The sequence below is a fragment of the Cucumis sativus genome, chromosome 3 (assembly GCF_000004075.3).
Source record: "Cucumis sativus cultivar 9930 chromosome 3, Cucumber_9930_V3, whole genome shotgun sequence".
NCBI classification, from domain to species: domain Eukaryota; kingdom Viridiplantae; phylum Streptophyta; class Magnoliopsida; order Cucurbitales; family Cucurbitaceae; genus Cucumis; species Cucumis sativus.
The window spans coordinates 31,413,629-31,436,608 of NC_026657.2; the positions used below are offsets into that span (position 1 = coordinate 31,413,629).

Sequence of the window (22,980 nt, forward strand, 5' to 3'; positions counted from 1 at the left end):
AGATATTCAAACATAATCTATTAATAAAATTGATGGTAGATACTTTGTATATTTCTAAAAGAACTTAAGGTTTGAATAAATAAATTATTTAACTAACAAATAAAATTGATCAATGTAAACCCTCAATTACCGACTTGGTCGGTTACCAGTTAGATGGGTATATATGCGATAAGACGGTATCTTTCATAATCTTAACCAACGGCGTCGTAATGAGACACTTGACCCGTTTTTCTTTTCCTTTTATTGGTAAATTTTTACTGAAATATAGCCATCTTTTATTTAATGGGTTTTTAAAAATAAAATAAAAATATAGAATAATTAATGTCATTTTTATTAATTAATGTTTGAATGTTAAGTAATTGTTTGGAATCCTAAACTAATTAAGTAATTATTTAGTGAAATGGAAGAAAACAAGTAGATGAATATTATTAATTAATTAAATATAATAGAATTAATTATACTAATTTATTAATTATTAGTTGAAAATATTTATAGAATAATATCAAAATATCATAATTTATTAACGATAAATTTCTATAAAAAAAAATTCTCACGACTATCCTTTTGAAAAATCAAGTCTTGTTTGAAGAATAAAAAATAAAAAACTTATTTATGTTTGTTGTAATTAGACTATATATTTACTTTAAAAAATGTGAAAACATAATCAATTATGATAATAATCATATATTTCAACAATCTAAAAACACAATCGTACAACTATGCCTTGATTAATTATAAACTTTACCGTTAGCAAAAAAGAATAACCTAATATTTATTGTTTATACCAACCATACTAACTCAATTCATCTTTTTATAACAAAAAAAAAAAAAAAAAACTAAATGAATTTTTTGTTTATTGGGATCAAACTAGAGTGAAGCAACTTGCACGAGCTTGAGTAAGAATACGAATTTGAAAGCCATTGGTCCAATATCTACCTAACAAGATAGAATTGAATAGAAAAGGTGAAACCAAAATCCAACTATCTTTCAAAAGTTTCACCACACACACTACCATTTTCAACTTAAATTGGGTAGAGTCCTTGCTACCATTACAAGTTCTCTAAAGTTCATTTTGCTATTCTCCAATAAATTTATTGAAAAGAAACCAAGATTTGGACAATTATGCCCCTTCCTCATTGTTTTTTGTATAAAGAGTTGTTAGTTTTGTTAGGAAAAAGAGAATGTAGTCATTGGATGCCATAAGTCAAGCCTTTGAACTTAGACTTTCTATTTTTTTTTATTTATTTCATTTGTTAATTTTTAAATTTTTAAAATTTGTTTTGTTGTGTGTTCCAATGTCAAATGAATTCAGGTGGGTGTATTGTGTTTTATGCCTCTTTCTCTCTCTACACCCCCATTATGGTACCTCATTCAAATGGTTGGTTTTTGCTTTCTGACTCAGCAATGGGTAAAAAAAACAATCTATATATATATATCTTATTGTTTGCCTAATAATAATAATAATATGTTATTTGGTTTTTTCTTATTGGGTAAGATAGGGAATTTTGAAGAGTATAGTGGGGTATATGTGGAAAAATATATATATACGGAGAGAGAGAGAGAGAGTGCACACGTGTGGGACATGGTCGAAGCACGTGAGTGTATGTTCAAAAGGAATGGTTTGGAATCTAAGAAGACTTTTCAAAAGCGTTTTGGCTCTTCCTTCCTTCCCATGTGGGACAACTCTTTTGCAATTTTTACAGCTTGGCTTTTTCTTTTCTTTTCTTTTTTGAGTGCCTTCAAAGTTGGGCAAGTTATAATTTTCATCAATCCCAACTTATTATGCTCTCTACAATTTTTTACAAATATTTACATAAACAAAAAATTAAAGTCGATAATTTACGATACAGAAAATTACGATCGAACTAAATTCTTACTTTGTTAAAACCAAAATCATAGTTTATGGAATTCACCGAAGATAATATTTTGATTGATTTCTTATCACGATTTAAAGAAAAATGCCATAGAAATTTTAATCAAACAAATTACATTACATTATTAATCGTGTTAGTATTTAAAAAAATTATCAAACACATTAAATTATTTTTTTACAACTTGGTTTAATTGAAAAAGTACTGTAGGCAAAAAGGATTATTTTGAAAATAATTAGATATAAATAGTCGTTTTCTTGACTGAATAAGAGTGCGTTTCTTATTCTTTTTTATTTAACTTAGAGATTTAATTCTCTATTATTTTTTATAATTTTCTGATTAAATTCTCTCTTTTCCTTTAACTAAATCAATTTCTATTTAGAAAAGCTAAATTAAAAATGAATGGTTATTTAAAAAAAAAAAAAGAGTTATTTTGAACGTTAGATTTTCTTTTTTTAATATTATTAATCCGTTAGTTTTGAACCTCCCTAATTTGTTTTAGTTTTGAACCTCCCTAATTTGTTAAATTCAATTATTATTTTTACAAATTTTGTTTGGATTATTTTTAACTTTTACTCTTATAATATGTTTTTTATTTATAAAATAGTAAAGTCGAGTCAATTTGATAAATTTTTTACTATTCTTTTTTAAAAAAACTTTTTTCAATTATTGTTTTATTTATAACTTTTCTCGACTCAATTTTGATGATCATTAGCTAACTCCTATAAAAACCTCAACATATATATTATTCTTTTATCATGATTTACAATATTTATCCAATTAATAATAAAATAACTTAAAATTTTATGTAATAATGCTATATAATTTATTTGTACTTTATACTTAAATTAATCGTAATCAAATAACTATTTTAGCTATTAAATCATAAACTAAAAATAACCGAATAAACTCAACCAATCAAATTGTCATATTGACTTCACTTTACTAATTTATAAATAAATTAAAAAACATATTATAGGACTAAAAATAAAAATAATCAAACAAAAATCAGTAAAAAAAACTAATTTAATTTAATAGTTCAAATATTATGAAACTTTAAAACTCAAAAATTGTGATCGATTAGGATGCATCAATTCAATTCTCTATGCACCCAATAAAATATTGTCACACGTAGTAATTTAGTTTTTCCAACAACTATTTTTTAAAAGAGTTACATTTATATGGTTGATAAAGGAGGGGGCAAGGTGATTAATTGAGTCGTAACAAATACATTCTTTAAAAAAGAGCAATAAATATAGTTTACCAAAGTGTTGTTGTCACACTAGCAAAATGGATGGTCACAACATTACAAAGTTAAATAATAAATTGACCGATTTAGTCGATATTAATTCATTGTCAATAAAATTTAATATTATCCGTAAATTTGTAGGGTCCATTTTATGGATTAACCGACCAAATCCGCTTATCCGTTTCATGTTACTATTAATTTACAATCAATCTTTTTTCATATGCTTTTATTTTTATTGGACGGTGTTCTTCTTTTTTGGAAAAATAACACTATCAAATTAGAATTTAAACAATTAATCTTCTATTAAAATATATTTTATATTCAAATCTAGTTTTTTCTTCTTAAATTGGACTAACAAAGTAAACAAAGCTAACTTTTTTGTTGTTTTATTTTACATTTTGAATATGGTTCAATATATAAAAAGAATACATGAAATATAAATATAAATATCCATTATCAATAACAAAATTATATTGTTGTAGAACGAGTTGTTTTTTATTTATTTATTTATTTCTAATGCCATCGAATAATTTTGAATCTTATTTATTTCTCAATTTTGTAATTCGCTAGTTTACTCGATTTATCAAATTACTAAATAACAGTAGTGTGAACTGTGTTTAATGGAAAGAATTTCATTTTGTTTTCTTTCCACTAATTAATTGAAGGATAAATAATCCTCATTTTCGTAATTAAAAACATGAAAATAAGAAAAATGAAGAAAAATGTGATCATATTAAAAAAAAATTGAAAGACTGATGTGATTGACTTTTTGTAGATTGAAATTAGAGAATAAAATTGAGTGGAATATCTTCATGGTGTGAAAAAATCCCCAGAAAAAAGAAAGAAAAAAGAACAAAAAATAATCATTATTTATTGAAAAATAGACCACATTTTTTCTCCTATTCAAAAAAAGAAAAAAATGGTCAAAAAGGGATGAAAGGCATTTGCATGATCATGATGTGTGGTGTGTTCATCCAAACACATCATCTTCAATGATTTTAATGGTTCCCATATTCCTCATTGTTCTCATGCCATTAAAGCTACCATGCCTTCCATATATACACACACACATACATATTACTCAAATTAATAAAATAATTAATTTAACCTAAGTTTTACTTTTTGTTACTTTTGGTGGTTTAAAAAAAAAGAGAAAGAACACTCAAGTGGGATTTTGGAGAAGTGGACACATTCAATTGAATGGCTATAATTAAATGTATAACCAAAGTTATTTCACTTCAAGTTCTTGAGTGGGGATGCTATATCTCTCATTTTAAATGTTATTATTTGACATTTAATTTAATCAAATTACTATTTAACAAGTCCTTTATCAACTTCTAGTGGTTTGTATTTAATAGATTTTTTAACTTAGAGAAAATATTAACGTCCAATGTTATTGTTTTAGCATACTCATAAGTTAAAAATTAACTTTAAATAATAGATTTATAACTTTTAAATTGTTTTGAGAATAAATAAATGCAATATTAACCTAACTTATTGACTTTGTAATTTTAATTTTGAAATAATGTTTAAAGTGGCTAATAGTTATTGGATATATAAAAATAATTAATGAAAAAAATAAATAAATATATATATTATAACTTCTATCTATTCTTTTAAATTTAATGTATGCATAAAACAAATGTGATGAATCGTTTTTCTTGTTTATGTTTGTTATTTGTCACTTTTTAAGAAACTTTTGTAATCGATGATGCAATTTAAAAAATTTTTTTTTTTGCATAATCAAGTAATATTTAAACTATAAATAAGAGAATACATAAAAAAAATAGAAACAACCAATATTTATCCAACACGTTTATTCTCATTCATATATTGAATAAGAAAACAAAAAACATAAATAGCTTTCATACATGTTTTTAGCTTTTAAAATATATGTAAACAATAAACAAAAAAATTGTCAAATTAGGTCTTCGTCTAAAAACAAGATAACATTATTTAGAATAAAATAAAATGATAAGATGAGGTAGATTGTAAATATATAAAATATATTTGTTGTGTATTGCCTTTTTCAGAAATAAAAAAATGTATTTATTATTTTAATTAGAAAAATTTAAACATTTCGGTAAAGTGCTTTCCAAAAATATCCACCGGCATTTTCGGTTATATCTGAGTTGGAAGTCCATCTCAGCAACCGGTTAAAGGTCGGTTCATTTTATTTTCCTAATTTCAATGATGTCATTCCCACTCTCCCACGTCACATTCATATTATTATAATTATTATTTGTTCTATTCATTTTTAAGAACTAAATACTTACATTGCATTCAACCTTAGTAATTCATTTTTATTTTGTAACAATTTTGTTTTAAGGTGTTACATTTTAGTGTACATAAATATTTCTAAAACTTAATCTTGCCTACTAAAAATTGACATTAATTTTTACGAGATTTTGATTATACTTTTAAGAATACTATGGTTAAGATTTTAACAATTATTTAAATTTGAAAGTATAATGATTAAATTATTATCATTAACATTTATGAACTATTTTTGTTAAAATAAAATAAATAAAAGGTTTTTAATTCATGAGAAGTACACAAGAGTATATATTTTTTTCCATGAAGTTTGACAACAATTTTCAAAATTATGATTGAAATTAGAAGTTTTTTCAAAAATTGAAAATTGTTTATATTCCATAAAACAAAACTAATATATTACCTTTAATTTTTCTTTTAATCAAATATTATATTTTTTATAATTTTTCTTTTAATCAAAAATTGAAAATCGTTAGTTTGGGAATAAAATTTGTTTTTAGGTATGAAGGTACATTTGGCCTCTAGTTTTTTATTTTGTTATATATATATTATATATATATATATATATATTTTGCTATATTTTATATCTAATCGATTTAAATTATTTTGTTATATTTTATAAATAGTTTTTTTTTTTTGCTCTATTTTACGTTTAAATTATTTTGCTGTATTTTATAAGTATTTTATTTATTCATAAAAATTCATTTAAAATTAATAAGTCGATTAAATTGTTATGGGCAATTGTAAAAGGACTTATTAACCCTTTTCTTTTTATATTTTTGTTTTTGGACTTTTCAACCACATAAAATAAATAAATAAATAAACAAACAAATATTTTATTTCAACTAGTGGCGAACCGATATAGAAAAATAGACGTGTAAGGTGGGCCCCACACAGAGCCGACGAAAGGGACGCGTGGACAAAGCTGGCCACGAGTTTTACAAAGTGGGCGTGTGGGGTCCACTAGCGAACCAATCAATGGAGGCACCAAACCAATGATCAGCTGCCACGTTTCGAGTTTCTAAAATGATCCTATTGGAAATGCCTAATCATTGTTGCCACATCGGATTGTAGAAGTTGACTAACTCCTTACTCTTCCATCTCACTACCACACATTTAAAAGCCCCCATTATATCCACACTATTAATTTACTTATTCATTTACCTATTATTAATTATAAATAATAATCTTTTAATATTTCTTGCATTTTCTAATCACACCCAATTTTTTTTATATATAAAAAAACAATAATCGGTAATCTTGCCTCATGCGCTGTGTTAGAAAAAGAGGTCGAGGCAAGGTCAACTTCAAAACATATATACTTATCGTATAGTATCAATCTACTTTATATCATCATTCAAAGTTTAATATATATTGACTAAATTGCAAATCAAGTCCTCAAATTTGAAAAAACTTTCAATTTAATTCACTTGATTTGATAAAAGTTTCACAAATAGTCCCTATGATTAAAAAATATATATTTTTAATGAGGTCTTATCAAATCATTAAAACTAAACTCTAACATTTTCTACACCACATAGTCCAAATTTATAATTGAACCTAATATATTTTTTAAATGCATCAACAAAAAGACTATCACATCAAGATGTCGTGTGTCTTCTTGAATTAATAAAAAAGATTTAAAGAAAAGACATTTACATCAGTTTCAATTAAATTTTAGGTTTAGATACTTTAATAATTTTGACACAAGACTATGTTAATGTATCGTGACAACAACAACCTAATTTTAGATTATACATATATACACATGATACAAATTAGTACACGTAAATCTCTTAGATTAAAAGTAAAGGGAATTCTTAATTACATTGCACCAGCTAATAGACTTTTTTTTTTAACCTATATAACTCTATCATTTTTTGTTGTTGTGTGTCTTTATGAAATGGTGAGAAATCAAAATCATCCATATGGTTTATAATAATAATAATAACAACAATCCAACTCTTTATATTATAATGGTATGCCACATACATATTATTAAAATTTAAAAAATAATAACAATAAAGTTACAACTAATTGACATGTTTCGATTACTCCCTCAACTAAATTTGTTGTTTTTACACTAATTTATCATTAGATTAGTCGACGACATAATCATTAAGGATAATTAACTTTGGCAAATACATTCCAACATTATCAAACATTTGAATTGTACTTCAAATAGTGCATTTCGTTTGAAGTTTTAACATAAAAAAGTAATGATCAAAGCCATTTTTTTAGCACGATAATAGCAACAACGAGAACTCAAATTTTCTATCTCTAATTAGGACTTATAAATCTTGAATTAAAAGAAAAAGCTACTAGTTGTAAGTTTTCTTTGTTTGTTTAATTGAATAGAGAAGGATGGCAGAAGGGATGAAAAGGAAAGATATAGAGAAGAAGAAGAAGAGATTAGGAGTTTAATTAAAATGAAATGAAGGAAGGAAGATATTTTGTAGAAATAATGTTAGGGGACCAAATGAATTTGCCAGCTAAATGCCAGGTCATACCCTAGTAGAGAAGCCCCCCCTCCAAAGTTGGATTCTTATTTCTTTCTTTCTTTTTTGTTTTTTAAAATCACCATTCCATTTTTTTCTTTCTTCATTTTCTAATCCTTCCACTTTATTTTTGGAATGTTTAGGTTGAAAATAATTTGATAATGTTTGTTAAAATTGTTTTCGAAAAGAAAAAAAAAATCATTTTTAGTTTGAACAAAAGTTATCATTTAATTTTTGTGATTCTAAACTATAAAAGCTTACTTATAGATAAATAGATAAAGTCTAATAAATAAATTGTAGTTAAAAGAAAATCTAAAATCAATTTATTGGATTTTATCAAATCGTAAAAGAGCTGGGCATCAGAATTGGAATCTTTTAACTTTAGATGAAAAAGACTATGCTTACTTCAATTTTAAAGGATAAAACATCTTAATTTCGATTTTTGTTAATTGGTTTGAGAATGATACAATTTTTTCTATCAGATTTGTGTTTCATTTCAATTTAGTCTTTAGGTTGCAATTTCAAATTTGATTTTTCATTATAAAATCATTTTTAATCATTAAAATTAACAAGAAATAATTATGAAGTGAAATTTTGATAGCAAAGAAAGATAGAAAAACTTGAATAGTTAAATACCTAAGACGAAAAACGAGCATTTAATGAAAAATCAAGGTCAAAGTTACAAATCATAAAAATTACGGACCAACTAAAAATTGAGGCTTAAATTATTAACTTACAACAAAGTCTTATAATAATTTTGTTTAGGCATTAACGCTACTCCTAACTTCGCACGTTTTTAAAAGTCAAATATAACTCAATCATTAATTTAATAGTTAAAAGTGATATCAAATAAGAAGTTTCGAGTTTGAACTCGTGCCAATATTTGAGCCTACAATAAATGGTAATGTACATATAGCAATAGAATTTGGTATTTGAAAGGTTTGGAATCCACCATGATATTGGTTGTGGGGGTGTGGGGGTGTGTGACAAACAAACTTTAATGTTTCACTTTTGAGTATTTGAATATTTTGTGGTTCCTCAAATGGGTTTAGATAGGAATCTAAATAATTAGTGTTTGCCTTTTTAATTGGGGACACACACAAGTTTCTTTTTTGTCACACCATTATCCCCACTTACACAAAACGTCGTCGTTTTCTCTTCTCTTTAATTGGTTATAATCTTGACTCGTCAAAATCATGATTCCACATGACAACACTTAACACATCGTGAAAAATGAGTAAAATTCAACTAACATATTGCTAGTACAACAATATCAAAATCAAAGAGTTTGATTATTTTAACCAGTAAAAACACATACGCATACACACAAGAAGACAATACACCACATAAGATGAAGTATTTCAATTTGGTTCATCCAATTATTTAACGATTTTAGTGTTTAACGATTTTAGTGTTTAGAAACTTATCCACTGCAAGATTGAATATATTTTCAACACAATATTTAATTTTAGGTTTAATAAAATTTTGTTAATTTTATTAAGTGCTGAATAACTCGAGGGCTGGGTCAATTAAATTAAAAAATGAACTTCATAAACTTATTTACACATTTTTCAAGTAAAATGATCTATTAAATATAAATGTACATACAAATTTAAAGAATAAACGAGTAATTTTTTTTTAAAGAGAAAATGTTAGCTCACTACAACGACGATGACGTTTCAAATTTTTCATTGAAACTTAGAGGGTTTTCTACCAAATGATAAAATGATGAACGTACCTCCAAAGTCCAAATAGATAATTTGGGCCATGTAAAGCGGGCCTTTCTTATGAGCCTCGTGACGCACAACGGCCCAATAAAAGCCTTTGGCGAATTATATATATATAAGTACTAAATACCCTTATTATTATTTCTAAACATTTATTTTCTTCCGAATAATAGTCTTATCATTGTTTTTATTTTCTTTTAATTATTTTAAATGAAAAACTACTAATATTTAAAAACAACATTCGTTTTTTTTAGAGAAATGAAATAGTGATTTCCTTAATAGTAGTACTATACATAGTGGAAAATGGAAATTATTGGATTTTTAAAAAACCCATAGAAAAGGAGAACTTTTTTTAATTGCTTAAGTACAAATTAAGCAATACGTCCAAAAATAACAATCATATATATATATAGAAACAGTAATCTTGCGTTTATCTTGTGATATCTTAAATAACAAGTAAGTTGATTAAATAAAACAAAAAAGGTTTAACCTAACAATAATTATTGTCAAGAATGGGATTCGAACCCATGCCCTTTCGGACCAGTACCTGAAACTGGCGCCTTAGACCAACTCGGCCATCTTGACATTTTGAGAAAAGGAAGTTCACAAAGTTATTTTATATTGATATTGATAATTTGTTTTATATATTTGCGATTTACTCATACTTGTGATGTTACTTTTTCCAAATTGTTGTAGTTATTTATTTTTAATACTTAATTTTGAAGCTAAATCATCTTGGAAAGATTAATAACAATAACAAAAGGAAAATGGTGAGGAGAAAAAGAATTGCGATGTTAATTAAGTGTTAGAGCCAAAGTTTTTTTTGTTTCGCTAAATGCATATAAACCACAAAAGCATATATAAAAAGAGAGAGAGAGAAAAAAAAAGAACAAAAATAATAATGTGGCCCTTTAGAAGAAGAAGTACCAATGGAAGCAGATTCCATGGCGATTCAATAACATTACCTTTTGCTCTGATTTGGCGACCTACTGTTGTTGCTATATGACCCGTTTATCAGTTGCCACCCGTTTCTCACTCCTCTTCTTCTTCAACTTCAATCTCAACCTCAACCTCAGACTCAAACCCATCTCTTTTCTCTCTCTCCTCAACCTCTCTCGTCTCTCTCTTTCCACTCTTCATCTCTGCAAGTCCTTCGTTCGTCTTCTTGCCTCCAAAACCCTAGCCCTTTTCACCATGGACAATCTCTTCCCCAACGACGATGAGTTTTGGGACATCGATGTTGGCTCTCGCTCCCGACCTCCCCAGCGCCCTCGCCTGCTCGATGACTTTGATTATGATGATAATGATGCCGAGAAGGTCTACTTTGTTCCCTTCAGGTATTCAATTTTAATACAAATGGGGAAATGGGTGTTGGATGTTTGTGGGAAGTGGGTTTTTTGTTGTTGTTCCGGAGTTTAGCTGTGATTGGTTTGATTGTAAGTTAGTGCAGATTGGATTGCATGTGGGGTGGGTGGGAATTTTATTGGTTGGAAGATTTGGGAGGTTGAAATGTGTGTTTCTTCTTTCGTTTCATTCTTTTATTTTCCAGATTACCCCTATGGTATGATAACTGGGAACTAATTGGTTTGTTTGGTTTATGATTATTGAAATTGGTTTTGGTTGAGCTAGACAATGCATTGAGAAGCCAGTCCCTCTCTCACAATTTAACTTTGCTTTTGCTTTGGAATTTAGGTGGTGGTTGGAAACTCAAAATGATAGTGATCAAGTAGTAGGTGTTCTATATAGCGTGTCATCAGAGGAGGATGGTGATTCTGGAATTCTGTTGGAGCTCAGGAAAGAAAAAGTTCACACAGAATACGCTGGTGAAGAAGAGGGATTTTCTGGTCGTGAATACGCCCTGATTGGAGAATCCATGTGGTTGCAGGCCCTGAAGCGGTGAGGCACGATCCTTTTGCTATTTATTTATAACCAATGCCTCTTGTTTTTGGCATCTATAGACGTGGGTTTTTTATGAGCGTTCATGTATTGCTGATTTACCATTTATCATTCCGACGTTTCATAGTAATGATACATGAAGGTCAATTTAGGATAGCCTTTTCTTCTTTTTTTTCTTTCCCTCTCTCATCATGGTGGCAAAGGGCAAAGCGAATTATATTATCATCCCCCAGTGCTGCTGGTCGTTGTCTTCTTCTTTACTTCTAAGTTTTATTAGCTAATTACACCATTCCCATGACAGTTCTAGAAACCTTGAAGATAAAGGAGGTATTCTAGAAGTTCCTCATTTTTCCTCATCTTTGAGAAAGATGCCTTCGTTATGGGTCCTTTTTGTTGGAAGGCGGTGCAAAGCCTTGATTGCCTTCTTTGGGAGTGTATGCGAGTTTTGTTTGGAATGATCTCATTCAAGAGTTTGATATCTCTATGGCTTGGTAGAGGGATGGTTTTTTTTTTAATATTTGTAAGTGTCCAAGCTAGTTTACGCTTACCTCCACTAATCTCCCGCACAACCTGCCTAAACCTCTTACATTTCGGTGTCAAGGAAACTCGTAGGAAATTTATTCTTAGGTAGGTGACCACCATGGATTGAACCTATGATCTCTTAGTTAGTTATTGAGACTATGTCTCCTTTTCTACCACTAGACCAAACTATGATGGTTTGCTTGATGATTGAGAAATTCTTCCTTCATTTGCCTTTCAATGAGAAAAATTGCTTTCTTTTGATGGGGGGTGTGTGTTATTGTGAAATCTTTGGGGGGAGAGGAACAGTAGAGTGTTTCAAAATGTGGAGAGGGACCTTAGAGAAGCTTAGTCTTCGGCAAGTTTTCGTTTCTCTTTGGACTTCAGTATCAAAGAAATCCCTAGGCAACATTTTACTTAGTTGGAAATCCTTTCTTTAGTGAGTTTTTGTGGGGTTTTTTTCCTCCTTGTATTCTTTCATTTGTTTTTCTTAATGAAAGCAGTTGATACTATCAAAAAAATGAAAACTATGAGTGTTTTCTTTTAACACTTGAAAGAATTAGATATAAACGAATCAGCAAAGTACAATAAAACATTAAAATTGGAGAAGTGTATGTGATTGGAAGAATTTACATTTCCACCTGTATCTAGAATTTGGTGAGTTTTCTGCCTTATATTGTAGTGAGACATTACATTCCTATTGAATGAGCCGGTTTTTCCTGTGGCATATTGTATTGATATGTTCTGATTTGATAGGCATAATGACTTTGAAGCAACATCGAATTATGGTGGCCGGCTTTTCAGAGATGAAGATATATTGCAGGCTGTTTTTCCTTTGCAAATTAGGATCTTGGTATCATGGGAGACAAATTTGTTAACTGTGAAGATAAACCGAAAGGTGATTCTCTTTCTTACTTTTAACACTTATTATTGAAAACCAACCTACTTAGACTCTGATTACTATCTTTTTGCATCTATGCTATAAAGGAACAGAATCAATGTGTAAAATATTTGGGATGGAATCTTTGTTAGAGAAGAAATACTTTCATTAAAAATGAAGATGGGGTATCTTCCCAGTTTCCAGAAGCCGCTCAAGGAGGTTAAAGGGTCTCTAACGTATTGGAGACAGAGGTCCTACAAAAGAAGTATTTGAGACAGGAATGATTTTAAGTTTTTTGATTAAGAGCTCCAAAGAGAGCCAGTGAATATGGCCAGCTATATGATTGTTACATTAACTCTCTTTGGAAGTCATACTATTCCTCTCTAACCATACTTTCCAAATGAAAGCTAAATGTGGAGCCAAGTAAAGATATTCTTTGAGCATGCCAGGTAATTTTGAGAATGAACATCTCACGGGGTTTCTTATGGTCAATATGGTTGGAGTGTAACTCTTGCATTTTCTTAGACAAGGAACAAGATTTTCAATCTTTCTTTACTTCCACCCACCTTTTTAGCTCTAAATTGAGTCCTCCCTTTAGTAATTATAGCCTTATTAGTCTTTTGCCCAACTGTAAATCTTTTTGGTAATCCACTGGAAAGATGTCTTTTTGTAATTTCATTTTATCAATTAAATGGTTTTGTTTCCTTTCAAAAAAAAAAAAAAAAAAAAAAAATCTCGAGAGAGTTTAGAAACCTTAAAAAATTTCCTTGCTAAAATGTGTTTCTCTCCAACCAATCTCATCTGTAAATTTTGGAATAGAAGGAAGTATTGTCTTTTACTTGGGCAAGGAATTCAAAATCTACAAAATTTAATTTGTTTATTCTGTAAATGGAATCTTCTTGAGCTATCCTTTGTTGATCTGGACTCCATTGTGCCCTTTATTATGTATTCCTTCCCCTCATTATTAATAAAGAAGTAAAACCCTTCGATTCTGTATTAATTTACAGCCTCTCTTCTTCTTTGATGTGGTCTTTGTATGGTCTCCATCCCCACCCCAAAAAGGAAACTAAAGAGTCCCACAACTGTGATAAATCCATAAGAAGTCTCAAAAGGAGGGCTTTTTGGTTGCCCCCATGAAGCTGGTTTCGTGGTCACAAGACTTTTAATGAGACACAATTATTTGCCTGGGTGAGATTTTGTGATTCTTTTCGGACATTGATTTCGAAGGTTTTTTGGGATTGCTGTCTAGGGAACATTGTACTTAGTTGGCCCCCCTTTCTCTAGTGAGGTTTTTGTGGTTTTTTTGAATGTCTTTGTATTCTTTCATTTTTTTTCTCAATGAACACACTACAGGATCTATAAAAATGAATATGCAACTTTCTAATTATGCAACTTTCTTAAACAGTATCCTTATGGCTATGTATTGGTCTAAACATCTTCATCCTCTTTCTAATTATGGCGTAAGTTTGTAACATTACTTTTGGTCAAATGGATAACTTTTTTGTCGTTCCATTTTTATGCTCTGGGCTTTATCCTATTCTCTTTGGTAATATTTGATATATTCAGCAAAATATTGGTAAAAAGACTTTCTGAGAATTTCTTGTTTACCGCCTCTTTTTCTTATCTGTATCATGTATCTGATAGAAACTGTTTTTCAGGATAATTCAGCTAACTTTTATAAGAGAGCTTCTGTAATTTTCAATTCTAACTCTGAACTGGTAAGTCAGCATACAATAAATATTGCAAGTTTTGTTAAACATGTTGTTCAATGGTACTAATGTTTATTTACCCCGTAATCTAATTGGCAGTTTCACATTTGGGACTTCTCAGGGCAAACAAATAAACTTTTCACAAATAACTCGAACAATTTTCTTGATGGTTCTCTTGTTCAAGGAGTCAAAGAGGCAAGTATATCTGTATCTGAACAATGAGCCGAATAGTTTTTTCAATTTTCTGTTGGAGTCCATTGTAAAATGTTATGCAAAACCTTGCTACTGAATGTGAGTCAATGATGGAAGTTTCTGGAAGTGGTTGATTCAATGATACTTCGAGAAGGGATTAAGATTTATTCAAGGATGCAATATGTAGATTTTTTTTGTTATGTGTGTATGTGTTTATATATATATATATATATTTTGAGATAGGGTACTTCCTTTGAGAGAAATGAAAGACAAAGGAGTCCAAACCTAAGTAGAGAAAAGGACTCCAATACAAAAAAGAACAAAAAAAAAAAGAAAAAAAGAAAAGCACAAGGCCAAAGTCATAATTTCAAAATGGCCTAGTGACTGAAGCCCTCATGAAGGCAATAAACTTGACCAACAGCCAGAGTTCCTCACTGGGTATCTCAACCTCTCTAAAGTTTCCATTGTTTCTCTCGACCCATATACTGCACATAATCCTCCTAGGCCCATAGGCTTCCTATTTACAAAGATGGAAAAGTTTATGATTTGATACAATTCCCCAAATTCCACGTCCTAACCCTCTACCAAGAAGTTTCCTGGTGGTTCTTTTTTCTCATATTCTTTGTGCCCTTTCTTCCCCTCAGAGGCATACATTTTCTAAGTATAGCTAAAAGACGTGTATTCAATGAAATAACTACACTCACAATTTTTATCTTTGAAGGATGAAATTTATTGTTATTATTTTCCAAACTTTACTTCGGGTAAAAGATTATGAAATATTATAAACTCTTTATCATGGTTTTATATTTGCTTGCATGCATGTTATATATTTCATTATATTATATCTAAATTATAAGAAACAAGAAATAGTTATCGAACATAGTTTTGTTTCTAGTTCCTTTATGAAAGAGAAGAAATTGAAAATATTTATCAAACATATCTTTTACAATTCGAGCAAAGCATAGTGGATACGACAACAATTAGCATCCCGAAAGATCAATGGGTTCGATCTTCTACTTCTGGAATTGTTAAACTCAAAACATGAAATAGGAACATTATCAAACGACACTTAGTAACCTCCCTTGTTGGGGGATTGGTTTTGCTTCTCATTTGTAATTTCATATTATCAATGAAATCATAGAACTTAGAAGCATGGAGAAAAAAGAATTGTGTAATAGCTTTTTTTTTCTGCTCATCGAGAATAGTGTTGTTTCAATTTCAACCCTACACCTTCTGATATTTTGTTCCTTCTTGTCGATTATTAGTTCCTACATGACTCTGGAGTTTCCTTGTTCATGAAAATGTTTCTAACATTCTATTGAGAAAATTTATAATCTTTATAACTGTGTGTGATTTTGTGTGGTCTTTAGGTTGGGAGGAACAATAGAATTTTTAGAGGGGTTGAGGGCTTAGGTGAACGTGTGTGGTCCTTTTCATAGCTATTCTATCGGGGCCTATTTTACTGAATTAGAGCTCCATTTTGTTTTAATTTGGCTCCTTCTGACTGGATTTTATTTCTGTGTTCTCCTCCATTTTTTCATTTGTTGTGAGGTGGTTCATTTTTTCATTTGTTGTGAGGTGGTTCATTTTTTCATTTGTTGTGAGGTGGTTCATACAAAAGAATTGTAGAATTTTTTACAAGATCCTATTTGGTTTTTTCTTTGCATAATGGGTACCTAATGTCCTTAAACAGGTCCTTCTTGAGTTACAAGTTCTTGAAACTTTGGACAATATGATGGGTCGATATGGGAAGGGCGCTAAGCTAACTGAAGAACAGCGAAAGACTGAAAAGTCCCCCACTATCATAAATGGGATCACAGAGAAAGTGAAATTTCATTTGACTGAGTCTGACCGTATGATAGCTGGAAATAGTTTTGGCGTAGCCAGTTCAATGGGTTTGACAGGATTGCAGAATCTCGGGAATACTTGCTTCATGAATAGTGCTCTTCAATGCTTGGTGCATACTCCAAAGCTTGTTGATTATTTCCTTGGAAATTTCCAAAAGGAGATAAATTATGATAATCCTTTGGGAATGAAAGTAAGTTATTATCCACAGTGGCCTTATTAGGCGTTTTAAGCCAGCTCTTTCCATTTAATTAACTTGTCATGTCTTATTTAGGGAGAGCTTGCCTTAGCATTTGGAGACTTGCTCAGGAAACTATGGGCCCCTGGCTCGAAGTCAGTGCCTCCAAGAATGTTTAAACTTAAACTTGCTAATTTTGCTCCCCAGTTCAGTGGTTATAATCAGCACGATTCCCAGGTTAGTCCAGTCAGTCTTTTTTATTTGGTCCGTTGATCTTCCTCTCTTAATCTGGTGTCATGACGCATGCTAAAAACATATAATGTGCAGGAATTTCTTTCTTTTTTGTTGGATGGCCTTCATGAAGATCTAAATCGTGTTAAATGCAAGCCATATTTTGAAGCAAAGGATGTAGAGGGCCGCCGAGACGAAGAAGTAGCTGAAGAATATTGGCAAAATCACCTTGCCCGTAATGATTCTATTATAGTTGATTTATGCCAGGTGGGTTTTCTTGCCTAAAAGCTTCCTTATTCTCTTCCTTAATATTAGTTTTTTTTGCTGCAAGTTTAAATGCAAGTATTAAACCAAACCAAGGTCTTAATTTTTTTTATAAGAAACAAACATTTCATTGATAAAATGAAATAAGGGGAAATCCCGAGCACCTAAAGGTGATTACAAAAAGAGCGCCAATCGGCAACTAAGACTGATAAGCAAAAGTTCTGAAAAGGGTGCTCGATTTTGCCCCAATAAAAAGCTGTGGACAACACCATGTCAAAGAAAGAACTAAAAGATGAAAAGGAGTCTTGAAAAAGATGCCTATTACGCTTGCCCCTTAAAGCCCAAAAGAAAGCTCGAAGAACAGCCAGCCAAACAACCTTCTTGCATCCAAAATAAACGGGTGATCCACTATAAGAGAGTTGAGGATGTCCGAAATGTCATTAGACAGAACAGTAGACCAACCAAAAGCCTTCAAACTGAGACCCCAAAATTGTCGAGCAAAAGGACAATGAATAAAAAGATGAGCAGGGGATTCAACATTAGCATGGTGGAGGAGCGGTTATGGTTTGGTGGGTGGAGAAGGGCAGGAGAGAGGAGAGAGCACTTTTATTTCCTGCAATCCATCTGAAAAATATGGGATTAAGTGAATTATATTTTTTGATATATAAACAAAGGTCTTAATTTGCTTTTGTAAATAACTTGCTGAAGCCTTTGCTGCTCTGCAAGTAGGTTGTCTCAACGGTTGATTTTTAATTTGTTACTTCTTTTTGGTCTTGTAAAGAAGTTCACTTCTTTTAGTTTAGTAAATGGAATAAGTGTTTCTTATTCATATACCTGTTGTTGGGGAATTCCTTAGCCCTCAACTGACTTTCCTTTTTTCTTCTTGTAACTGTAGGGTCAGTACCGGTCAACATTGGTGTGCCCTGCTTGCAATAAGTTGTCAGTTACATTTGATCCATTTATGTACCTTTCTTTGCCATTGCCGTCAACAACAATGCGCAGTATGACTCTGATGGTAATTTCATGTGATGGGATTTCATTGCCTTCTACATTTACTGTATCAGTGCCAAAGTCGGGAAGATTGAAAGATCTTATTGATGCTTTAAGCACTGCTTGTTCTTTGAGAGCAGATGAGACCCTGTTGTTAGCTGAGGTATGGTTATGTATTGGTCTAGAAGCATATATCGATTTGCTCTTTTGTGTGGGTTTATATAGTATATGTATTCTTTCAGTTTCTTCCTATGAAAGTTGGTCTTTAGGAAAAAGAAGAAAACAGTGATTATTTTTACTTTAATACAGTAATGGGATACAAGACTCTGGTTGAAAACATGTGGGATTGAGAAGTTTTTTGGATTGGGTTTTTTGCATCTTCAGCCCCCGAGCATTTAACACACACGCAGGCACATGAATTTCATTTATGAGAGGGCTACCAAAAACAAGTCCAGAACAACGCAACTAACAAAAAGGAAGTTAAAGATTGAGGCTCCTAATGTCCACGATCGAAGATTAAAGAGTTTGAAAATTTAGACGACACCAGAAAGAGAGGGAGCCATACTCCATAAATCCTTCTGATATCCTCTAAACCAATGAAGAGTATTTTTTTTTCCTGTTGGGAACAGGGTGGATGGGATAAGATACTTCCTTTGAAAAAAGTGGAGATGCACTACGTTAGTACTTAGTTCTACTTTGACAACCCATTATAAGAGTCGTACTAAAGTGAAAAACATCAAGAAATTTGATGTAAATCCTTCTTGTTTAATAATCTTATTCAAAGGGAAATCTTCCTTAATCACGAAGAGAGCACAATTTGTAGTGAGATTTTGCTCCTAATCAACCAAACAACATGCGGAAGAAAACTAAGAAAATAAAGAATCGATTATTTCTAACCAAGACAGCTAGCTAACTAACTTAGAAACAACATCTAAGCTGACAAGCACCCACATAAAGAAGAAAAAAAAGACTATCGGGATACACCTAAATTTGTCCCAAATATTTGTAACAAAGTGACTAGTGACATCTCCCTGAAATAGGATCCAAGTTTAATCCCCATTACACAGTGCAGAGTGCAGACAACTGAATGCATAGAGCCAACTGTCATCCCGGAGCAATTTTTTGTGACTTTAAGAATTAGGATTCCTCAAAGCAACAAACTGAGAGAGAGGTCTGTTCTCTGGAAAAGTATATATTTGAGAGACTAAATCCTGAAAGTTTGGGAGTCTAAAAGTGAGTTGTAAAGTTTGGGAAGAGTTGAATTCTGTGTTACAAGAGCAATGTCAGTTAATTTTGAGGTTTCTAGATTGATTTATTATTTAGGTTGAGTTATATCTTAAAGAATACCTGCCTTCCACATTGAACTTTGAACCAATGTATGTATCATTGATCAATTAACCTACACGCGAACCGAAATTATACTATTATTTGTTTGTTCATTTTTTACAATGTCAGTGATCTGGTTTCTATTTCTAATTTGAATGAGCAGGTATACAAGAATCGTATCTGTCGTGTTCTGGAGGATCCTTCTGATTCACTGGCCTTGATTAGGAATGAAGACAAGCTTGTTGCTTATAGGTTTCCAAGAGACGAAGAATCATCTAAGTTGATTGTCTACATGCATCAACAGTCAGAAACGTAAAGCTCTTTTTCATATTAATAATACCTGCCATTATTGTCTTTTAGTTTTGTTTTTTCCTGAATTGCTTAAGCGACCAATTTGATAACAATCTTGTTTTCGGTTATTGTTTTTCATTTTAATGATAATCATTTCTGTTTTTTTCCCACTTTTTAAAAATGTTTTTGAAATTACAAGTGAATTTTGAAACCAAAGAAGTCGATTAAAACAGATTTCTGTTTTTCAAAAACTTACTTTTCTTCTAATTCTTATCTCTTTCCTTTTTGACATATCTCGTTCCAACAATTTTTTTCTAATATTTTTGCTCTAAAAAATCTCTCTTTAAAATTTTCAGCGCTATATAATTTTCACTTCTTTTTCCTCTACATTTTCCATCTCTTCAGAACTTTCTTTTATCTCTAAAATGCGCATCTTTATTTAATCTCTCTCTCCAACAAAATCTTCTCTCTAACTTAGTTGTTTCTAAAATTTCTCTCTTCACTAAATAGATCTCCAACTTCTCTCTCGAAATTATTTTCTCTCACTACAGTTTTTTTATGTTTCTTATTCACACATATTTCTCCAACATATCAATTTTCTTATTTATTGAAATGAGCCTGACTCTTAACTTTTCTCTCTATACATTTATCCTTTTTTTAAAAAACTTTTTCCTCTCTAAAATTTATATATTTTCCTTCGCCTCCTCTTTCTTTTTTTCTAACTAATATTCTCTCTATAATATCTCTCGTTAATTTTGATCACTAAATATTTTTCTTTCATGTTTCTAAGATACCATGTTTTAACTCCACTCTAAAACATTTGTATCAATGTCTTTAAATTCTTATTTACATGTTTTTGCATATATCTCTCTCTAAAACACTTCATCTGTCTACATTTTTAAGATCTGAAAACTAACAGTTATCAAATATGTACGGTTTTTGTGTTTAAAAAACTGAAAAAAATTTGAAATGGTTATCAAATGAAGCCTTTAGTAATCTTCACTGCTGCAAGCTTAAAACATCTTAAAACTCCTTAACCTCTGCATCTCTCTTTAATCTTATGCTTGGTGATCAGGCATGATAATTCAGGAAAGCTAATTTCAGGCTCGAAAACATTTGGAGCCCCATTTGTAGCAAAAGTGCCTGACCTTCCTCATGAATCGGATATTCGTCAGCTGTTCCTTAAGTTTCTTGATCCATTAAAAATGCCTGCAGAGGAATCGTTTAGCAACTGTGATGGTGAAGCTGGCGTTTCTGCTAATGATGACTTCGAGATGGATGATGCCTCAGATCCGGCAAACTTGGATCCTGATGGTAGTCCAAATGATGAAACTATTGTAAACTCTTGTTTGCCTGCTGATTTCACATTCTATTTGGCTCATCAGATGGGAGCTTCTGAAGGTACCTTGATTAAACCGAATGAACCTCTAGCTATCTCCAAGTCAACTGAGAGACTGGATGTGATTGTTATGTGGCCGGACACGATGGTTAATAAATATGATACATGTCTAATGAGTTCATTGCCCGATGTTTCCAAGCCAAATTTACATCCAAGGAGACTTCAAGAGTCTGTCGATTTGTACAAGTGCCTTGAAGCTTTCTTGAAGGAGGAACCTTTAGGACCTGACGATATGTGGTTAGTTAGTGGCCCTCATATTTTTTTATAAAATCTCCTCTCTCTCTCTCTCTCTCTCTTGTTTGTTTGTTTCACTTTTTTTCATGCTCAGTAAGATTTGTTCCCCTTTTTGAAGCCTTCCTTGCACAATGTCATCCCTATATCTTCACTGGGGTTTTCAAAGTTGTATAAACTTATAGGTGTTTAAAAAACACTATGAAGAATACAAATAATTCTTGTAAATTTTGTAGGTATTGTCCTAGATGCAAGAAGCCTCAACAAGCCAGGAAAAAGTTGGATCTCTGGAGGTTGCCTGAGATTCTTGTCATTCATCTCAAAAGGTTTTCATATAGCCGATTTTTTAAGAACAAGTTGGAAACATTCGTTGATTTTCCAATAGACGATCTAGATCTGTCAAACTACATCGCTTACCAGAATAGCCATTTGAGCAATCGTTATATGTTATATGCTGTTAGTAATCACTACGGAGGGATGGGTGCAGGTCACTATACTGCATATGTCCTTGTAAGTGGTTTTCCTATTACTCTAAAAAATCATTATCTCGAAGACGACTTAGAAAGTTCAAGCTTCTAATATAGTGTCATTAATGGCCTTTATGTTTCACAATTGAAAAGCATGCAAATATTTTACTTGTTTTAGACAAAATTTCCCCCTTGAATCTGTTCTCTATTGGCCAAGTCTCTGATGTAAAAAGAGATGAGTAGATTTGAAATCTGATTCTCATTCAAATTGGTTATGATCTTAATATCTTATTCTATTCTGACACTGCTCAATCTTTTCATGCAGCACGGTGGTAAATGGTACGATTTCGACGATGATCGGGTTATCCCTGTTAGTGAAGACGTTGTAAAGTCGTCTGCTGCTTATGTTTTATTCTACAAAAGAATTGCAGAAGTATAATCTGGTAAAAGTTCTACACATGGTTTTGAAGGTTAGTGTTTTAGACAACACCTTACACACCTACACACACTCCCCAAAAAGGAGTTTTTTCTGGTTTACTTTGTTTAGGAGATCTTCTCCCTTACTACATCATCACTGTTATACAACTGTATTATGTTTGGGAGACAAGAAAAGAAGAAGAAAAAGGAAACTTACGTACAGCAAGAAAAGCACTTTTGGGGGGACAAGTATAAGATTTTTGCCTCCCACCATAGGGATACGTCTGTAATTCCTTGTGTATATATTACTCACTGCAAGAAGAAAGTCTTCACCCAAGCTTTCAATTATTGAAATGGAGAAAAAAGCAGCATCTCTTTTGGTTACTTTCATTTCTTAATTTTTTTTGTAAAGTATTTGATGGTATGAAATTAAGGAGGGTGAGAGGAAATTCTCAAGAAATTAATGATCAACTTACCTTGAATTAAGTGCTTTTAGTCTACATCTTTTTATTTTGTTCTTTCGTGG

General features: G+C 30.9%; 1 protein-coding gene and 1 non-coding gene across 2 annotated transcripts; one reads left to right on the forward strand and one right to left on the reverse strand.

The window, feature by feature from the left end:
- Positions 1-10,123: 10,123 nt before the first annotated feature.
- Positions 10,124-10,204, reverse strand: TRNAL-CAG. The gene has a single exon. It is a non-coding gene; the product is annotated as a tRNA-Leu (tRNA).
- Positions 10,205-10,500: 296 nt separating this feature from the next.
- LOC101210657 (ubiquitin carboxyl-terminal hydrolase 8) lies at positions 10,501-22,940 on the forward strand. The gene is made up of 13 exons (XM_004136478.3): positions 10,501-10,956; positions 11,312-11,515; positions 12,791-12,932; positions 14,573-14,632; positions 14,723-14,818; positions 16,509-16,853; positions 16,935-17,075; positions 17,166-17,336; positions 18,229-18,486; positions 19,813-19,961; positions 21,016-21,576; positions 21,807-22,080; positions 22,363-22,940. Exons 1-13 carry the CDS (start codon positions 10,622-10,624, stop codon positions 22,474-22,476), a joined length of 2,850 nt encoding a protein of 949 aa, XP_004136526.3. The 5' UTR covers positions 10,501-10,621; the 3' UTR covers positions 22,477-22,940.
- Positions 22,941-22,980: the final 40 nt, after the last annotated feature.

Coding starts and splice junctions, on each gene's coding strand:
- LOC101210657 (XM_004136478.3), top strand. CDS start 10,622: ATGACCCGTTTATCAGTTGCCACCCGTTTCTCACTCCTCTTCTTCTTC. Junction 12,933..14,572: donor CTGTGAAGATAAACCGAAAG/GTGATTCTCTTT, acceptor ACTGTTTTTCAG/GATAATTCAGCTAACTTTTA. Junction 14,633..14,722: donor TCAATTCTAACTCTGAACTG/GTAAGTCAGCAT, acceptor TCTAATTGGCAG/TTTCACATTTGGGACTTCTC.